Below are 7,541 nucleotides of genomic sequence, written 5' to 3'. Positions count from 1 at the left end.
GGCCAGTGATGGTGCCATCGTTAAACGCCTAGGTTGGGGGGGGGAAGTTTGGTGCCTCGGAGATGAGGGATGAGAGAGAGAGGTCCGAGAGTTGTGTGGAGCGAGAGAAGACATGGTCCAAAAGGAAGAAATGAGAGAAAGAGCCGAGAGACCAAAAACCAAAAGTGGGCCCCACCTGGACACACCAAAAAAGACCCAAAAAGTACATCTCAAAATATCTTTCAACCTAAAGTGAAATTACGAAAATACCCTTCCATTCCTTAAATTTCGGGACGGGTTGTTACAGAACGTAATTTTGCAAAAATAATGGAGAACTAAATGGAGATCTCAGTCATAGAATACAAGCTAGATGGATGAAGTGGAATAGTGCATCGGATGTGTTGTGCGACGGTCGTATGCCAATAAAGCTCAAGGGAAAATTTTGTAGGATGGCAATAAAATCATTGATACTTTATGTCACAAAAATGTTGAGTGGTCAAAAAGCAACACGTGCAAAAAATGAGTGTAGCGGAGATGAGAATGCTTCGTTGCATGGGTAGGCACACGAGAAAGTATAGGATTAAGAACGAGGACATAATGGGTAAAGTAGAAGTGACCGCAATTGAAGATAAAGTGAGAGAAAATCATTTAATATGGTTTGAAGGTGTGAACCGAAGACCTACAGATACTCCAGTTAGAAGATGCGGTTATGAAATAGAGGCTCAGGGCAAAATGGGGTAGAGGAAGACCTAGAAATTTTTTGAAAGAGATTATTAGAAAAGATATGGAGTACTTAGAGCTAACGGAAGACTTGATATAAAACTGTGCGCAATTACATTATAAAATTCATATAGTCGATATCACTTAGTAGGATAAAAGCTTGGTTATTGTTGTGATCATTATTGTTGATGTCCTAGTATAAGTTCTAGCCGGGTTGCTATGGGTTCAAGGTTATGGATATGTTCAAGTACAATCTGATGCACCTATTCTATAACATATCTAGTAATCCAACCCCTTATGTTATATTCGACTAAATTTTTTAATTATAAGCGATTTTACTATATTAAGTTACAATAAAAGAAGAAGAAAAAAAGAAAAAGCTTAAACTCAGAACATATTGATATTATAGCCGTAAACTGCCACTTAGTATTATGGTCTAGTGTTATTCATTTTCACTTATAAACAAGAGATTTTAGATTTGATTCTCTCTAAAGACGGATTTGAACCATATTATTACTAGTTCATTATGATGTTTAACCCATTTCATTCTCCTTAATGTATATAATATCGTTTGTTAAAAAAAAATAGCGGTAAGCTATCCACAACCAACCAACAAATCACACCACTTTCTAATAACTTCGCTGCAAATAGTTGTCAAATGCTTTGTGGTATTATTATAGAGCTTTTAAATAGTAAATACGTATAGTGAATATTACATAATTTGAATGTTTAAACAAACAATATTATCTACACTAAAAAGATAGAGGAATATGTTAAGCCTTATAATAGACTAGCAATAATGTGGTTCAAATTCACTTTTAATGATAATCGAATCTAAGATTTTTCATTTATAAGTAAAAAAAATATATCAATATATCGTAATACTAAGTGAAAAATATTTGAAAACACTCAAGAATTTTTGTGCTTATGTGCCCCCATTAGACTAAGGTATGCTATTAATCAACGTCAACTATTCGGTACTTTTTCTTTTCTGCCCCACCTTTTCGTCCGTTGGCTGGTCTTTTGTTGTTACCCTTTTTTCCTTGACTTTCACATTGTGTACCAAGATTCTCCACTTAAAGGCGAAATCTAAAAAGCAAAGCCCCCATGCATGCTCACTCATCCACCACAACCTATGAAGTACTCCAACTACCCGACTATCCATCTACCTACACACAACTCAACACAACATCTAAGTGATATTCTATGAGAGTAATATTAAGCGTACAACATATTTGCATCACAATTTTTTGTGCACTGATATATTCACACTATAGAGAGAAAGAATATACTATCAAATTTGTCATCTATGAAATTCGAATTTAAAACACTTCACTTATAATGAATAAAAATACCGTTAAATTATAATAATAAAGTGATCTATTTGTATCACACATAATCTCCAACTATGTGACATTGATATTTTAACTAAGCTCTACTCAGATAAGTTATCAAAATAAAATTATCAATTAACTTGACATTTACACATACCACCACACAAGAATTTAAACATGTCATATGACAAGCATTACTCAATCAACAAGATCAAGAGTATCCATATACGAGCTAAGTCAAGTTTAACTACAATAGGATTATGTGGATTTGATCACACCGTGTAATTTGAATACCACGAGATATTTATATTCAAGGGGTAGAAGATTTGGGCTAAGTCATAATGAGATTGTCCTAATAATCGACGAGGATAAAAACTTAAGACATTTTATTTATAAATAAAGAAAAATATTATTAGTACGTAGTGTAAACTATTGCATTGATAACATTTGATGTTCCTTACGGTGTTTTTGATACACCGAAAAGTTTCTTCCATGTAATCACATCCTTACACTCACTCAATTACATTATGATAAAGACAGGAACTGGATCCTCTTCTAAGCTCAGGATGAGGATCCTTCTGAGCAGCTCATTCGGACTGTTGAAATTTGATCTAACGGTTTCAAACAGAAAATTTCTCTAAAAATTCAACCGTTGGATTAAATTTGAACTGCACGTATGAGCTTCTCATAAGGATCCCCATCCTAAGATTAGGAGAGGATCCAGTTCCATTCTGTCACCCTTCCATTCCCAATATATCTCTCAATCTCTATCTCTCTATCTGCAGGAAAAGCAGCACAACCCACCATACAAACCAAGCAAATCTTCATCAATCATAGCCTCTCCTCAGAGCCAGATCTTCCTGTTCATGCTGTTGGCGGCCACCACACCCACCACAGCTCAGTAAAAATTATAATGAGAAGAAACAATGGAATCAGATCAGAGACCCCATCGCACCAAAAGCAGCAGCAGCACCGCTAGTCCGGCCACCAGCGAGCTCTTCATCTGCTTCACCACATCCCGCCTCTCTTCCTCTTCCATGAAGCTCTCCTCCAAGTCCCTCCTCAGCCCCGGCCGAGCCAGAGGAGCAGACCCCAACCAAATCTCCCTATCCTCCTCCCTCAGCCGCCGCCTCAAAACCAGCGGCAGCATGAAGGGCGGCCAAGCCTCCCCGATGTTCCCGAACGGGGGCACAAACAGAAAACGTGGGTGCGCTTTCGAAAACCCAGAACCCTCCTCCCCTAAAGTCACGTGTATCGGACAGGTGAGGGTGAAGACCAAGAAACAGGGCAAGAAAATGAGGATAATTACCAGATCCAGACGCAGGGGAACCGAAGCGAGTTTCAGAAGAACAGAGAGCTCCAACAACAATGCAGCTACTCAAAGTCAAGAGCTTTTCAACAACAACTTCCAAAGCTTGCACTTTCCGAATCACCAGATCAATGGAAGTAGTAGCAATAGTAATAATCAGCAGGAATGCATGAGGCAGAGAAACCAGAGTTGGGTTCATCTTCCCCTGACGATTTGCGAGGCCCTGAGGGCTTTCGGGTCGGAGTTTAACTGCCTGTTTCCGAACCGGTCTTCGTGTTTGGCGACTGACAAGGAGAAAGAAGAGAGTAGTAGTAGTAGCAAGGAGGTGAGATCAGAGAGTGGAGGGTCGTCTTCCTGCGGTGCGGTTTTTGCGCGGTGGTTTGTGGCGTTGCAAGACGGGGATGGGAAAGGGAGGGAGATTGAGCTGGTGGTGGGGGACGATCAGGAGAGGACGGAAAGGGGGAGTAAGAGCAGTGGCGGCCGTAGCCAGCGGAGGCAGGTGTTTGAAGGGATTGAGTTCAAGGAAGAGAGATTCAATGAGGGTGGTGGAGCGGTGGAGGAGGAAGGAGGGAGAGCGAGTATTTGTGTTCCTCCGAAGAATGCGCTTTTGCTTATGAGGTGCAGATCTGATCCGGTTAAAATGGCTGCACTTGCTAATAGATTCTGGGAGATGCCTGCTGCCGAGGAAAATGAAGAAGATCAAGAGGATGACAATGAGGGTAGTAATGTAAAAGCAGAGAAAGTTGCTGGACGAGAAGTCGTTGAGAAAATGGGAATGGGGTCGGAGGTGGAAGCGGCGGCGGAGGCGGAGTCGGCGGAGCGGGAGGATGGAGAGTGTGAGGAATGGTTTCGCGAAGGCGAAGAGCATGGAGATTCGGAAGAACTAGTAGAAAGCTTGGGCTTCGAAGTAGACGAGGAGTTGAAAGAAGATTTGGATGAGAACTCGGAAAAATGTCTGCAAATTTCTGAGGAAGTGCGAGACATTAAAGAGAAAGTCCAATGCCAAGTGGAAGAAGAGTTCTTCGAACAAGACGAGGAACAAAAATCGGATGTGACAGGACTGCAAGCAGTGTCGGAAGATTTGTGTTCGACAGAAGTTGTCGTAGATCCGGAAAATTTGGAGCTTGAAGAACAAGCGCAGCAAGAACAAGAAGAAGATGAAGAGAGAGAAGAGGAAGTGAGTGAGGCGAAGATTCCAGAACCTTCCATTGATTCTGTACAGTCAGAAGAAGTAGAAGGAGAAGAAGAGAAAACGGAGGCTGAAGTAGCAGAGGAGTCAACGGAAGAAGAAACAGAGACAGTGATGGCAGATAGACCCGAACCGGATCCCGAGCCGGAACCAGAACCCGAACACCCGAACATGCATTTGGGTACTGGGTCGAAGCGGGTCGGTCAAAACTCGGTCTTGCCGGACTGCCTGCTGCTAATGATGTGCGAGCCGAAGCTGTCGATGGAGGTGTCCAAGGAGACCTGGGTATGCAGCACGGACTTCATCCGGTGCCTGCCGGAGCGACACGTCAAGAAAATCGACGTCCCGAATGAGGCGAAGAAGCGAGTGAGCATCGACTCGAAGCCTCCTTTGGCGCCAGTGGTTCAGCAGCCGGTAATGATGCAGCCGCCGCGGTCGTCTTGTTCATTTCCGGTTCAGGAAGGCCCCGTGTCGATGGCGACGATGATCGGACAGAAGCTGGTGGGGTCCGCTGGTTACGAACCGTTTGTACTTACGCGATGCAAGTCGGAGCCGATGAGGTCGGCGGCTAAGCTAGCGGCGGCGCCGGAGACGTGTTTTTGGAAGAATAGGAAGCTGGAGCAGCATAGGCAGGCTGCGATGGGCGTCGGCGCGGCTGGGGTAGGGTTTTGAGCCGGAGATAATTAATTTGGATTGTGAAAAAAAAGAAAAGAAAAATGTAGGAAGTTTGTACGATTATATGTATGGGATGGGAGTGACTAGGGTTTTGCAGAGTGCTAAATTATTGCTCTCTAATTTCGTTTGTACATTTTTATGTAGGGATGATTTTCTATAAATTCATTTTTACGTTCCCCTTTCCGATCCTCATGTTCTGATAAGTTAATTTGACGACCTTTTCTATAAATTCATTTTTACGTTGCCCTTTCCGATCCATACAAGTTACATTAAAAGGAGGAACGAGGTTTTCTTCTCTCAACTTGAGAGCTTCTCTTAGTGAGAGATTTTCTCAACCTCAGTGACTTCCAGTCTAGCTGTCGGTTTTAGCTCCGGCTAAGGTCGGTGGTAGTCCATTTTCTTTTGCTTTTTCTGCTTTTCTTTGTTTTCCAGCCTTGTTCTTCCATTTTAACCCTTCCTTGCTTTGATCGGAAAATTTCTTTTTCCGATCTCCCTTATCTTCTTCCTAGTACAGTCACATCACCAACCAAAAAAAAAAAAAAAAAAAAAATGCAAACACTTTGAAGAATAAGGAGCAAATTCAAATTGTGAATACTTTATTTCTTTAAAGGAAGAAGTCGACTCCAAAGCCTTACTGAAAGAAAAAAGGCTTAAAGTACAAAGAATGGAAGACATTACTTGAAAGCTATGTCCCTAAAACTACGGCGACGATCTTCAAGCAAGCCTTCCAAAGTCTTCATCAGTGGGAGACAAGATGGGTAACTCCATAGCCATGCTTTCTCTTCCTCTAGGCCTGAAATCTCCTCTTGATGCTGAGAAAATGTAGCTTCTTGCTTCGAGAGAACACCCTAAAGTCGTGATGCTTCAACTTCTAACTGTTCTCATTCTCACACCAACGCTTCTAGACGTGCTTGGACGGAAGCTAAAGAAGTCCCTGTGACTTGATAACTTTCCGAAGCAATTTGCTGAGAAGAACGAACTTGGGCAATTGATAAGTCTATTGCCGCAAGTTGATGAGCTTTAACCTCTGGATTCAACTTCTTAGAGGAAACAATATGCAAAAAAGAATACTCAGTTGAGGTAGCCATAAGCTCGACAATCTTGACTCTCAAGAGTGAGAAATCAACATTAAGTTTGTCAATCACAGAAACAAGCTTCGACAAGTCCTCATTGAGCAACGCAAGGTCCTTCAATGGGCACTTTGAAATCTTCTTCTCAATATGGCTTTTGATATCCATGGCCACATGAAGGTTGATGTGATGGATAAGCTGCTCAGTACCACTAAGGTTCGGCCCTCTCAAAGAGATCTCAAAGCTAGCTGGCAAAGGTGTTGGACGAATGGCGGGCTCTTGCATACCTACACCTACACATGGCAAACTTGGGCAACTTGGCAGATTTGTAGCAAGCTTTGCACTAGGCGGATCCCCAATCTCCTCATCTGTGGGTAGATTGCCTCCAAATAGCATCTCCGTAAATTAATGAACTTCAATGCTCAAAGAAAGCATGAAGGATGGAAGGATGACGATCATAAATAAACAAAGATGTGTATATGCCCACGTTAGTAAGCACATCTTTGGATCATCTCAAGACATCTTCAAGCCACTCCTAGTAAAACTCAGCAAAGACGGCTTCTCCAGTAGTCGATAAGGTGCTATTCTAGTCATAGCTCCGCTACGGATGCAATCGCCAAGCAGCTTAAATGAAGTCGGTGAATTGTCACGAACATGGTGCGAAGGATTCAAGATAAGAATCCTCGACGTACATGCCTTCTTCTTTGTATTTGGTCGACCAAAATCTGTCACCTCCCAAGATACTTTAGAAGACCATGACTTGATATGCATCGAGTTGTCTTTCGTAGGAAGAACAAGCACCTTAGGGCCAGTCAACGGCCCACAAAGCTTCAACATCATTTCCCTATCTTGCAAATTGCCTTCATTCACAAGAATGGTGATGGTATTGCTCTTAAAACACTTGAAAAATACCATGGCTGCAACAAAGCAAACAAGGCAACATAAGCATAAGAGTGGGGCGGCAAAAAACAAAAAATTTGCTTCACTAAAGGAAATGACATGCAAGACAAGCCTCGTGAGTGTTGAAAGATGAAGATGACAAAGTCACAATGACAAAAAGAAATCAACCACAAGCTTGAGCAGCACAACAAAAAGGACAGCTACAAGACGGTTCTTCAAAGCACGTTACAATAGCAAAGAAAACCAAAATGCTATGCAATCGCACTACGCAACCCCGCAGCGATTACGCAAGCAGTTTCTTGTACTGCACGACAACGTCACCATCGAGGGAAACTGCGACCAAAAGGCACACAGCGTAACCTCGA

At 42.3% G+C, this 7,541-nt stretch overlaps 1 protein-coding gene across 1 annotated transcript; it reads left to right on the top strand.

Moving 5' to 3' along the window:
* The first annotated feature begins 2,440 nt into the window (after positions 1 to 2,440).
* On the top strand, positions 2,441 to 5,389 carry LOC137742530 (uncharacterized). The gene has a single exon (XM_068482421.2). The coding sequence runs from the start codon at positions 2,960 to 2,962 to the stop codon at positions 5,201 to 5,203; it is 2,244 nt and encodes a 747-aa protein (XP_068338522.2). The 5' UTR covers positions 2,441 to 2,959; the 3' UTR covers positions 5,204 to 5,389.
* The last annotated feature ends 2,152 nt before the right edge of the window (positions 5,390 to 7,541 follow it).

This window comes from Pyrus communis, chromosome 11 (assembly GCF_041283825.1).
Source record: "Pyrus communis isolate YQ-2024b chromosome 11, ASM4128382v1, whole genome shotgun sequence".
Lineage (NCBI taxonomy): Eukaryota > Viridiplantae > Streptophyta > Magnoliopsida > Rosales > Rosaceae > Pyrus > Pyrus communis.
Note: the sequence above shows the minus strand (reverse complement) of the source record. Positions and strands in the feature narration are given on the sequence as shown.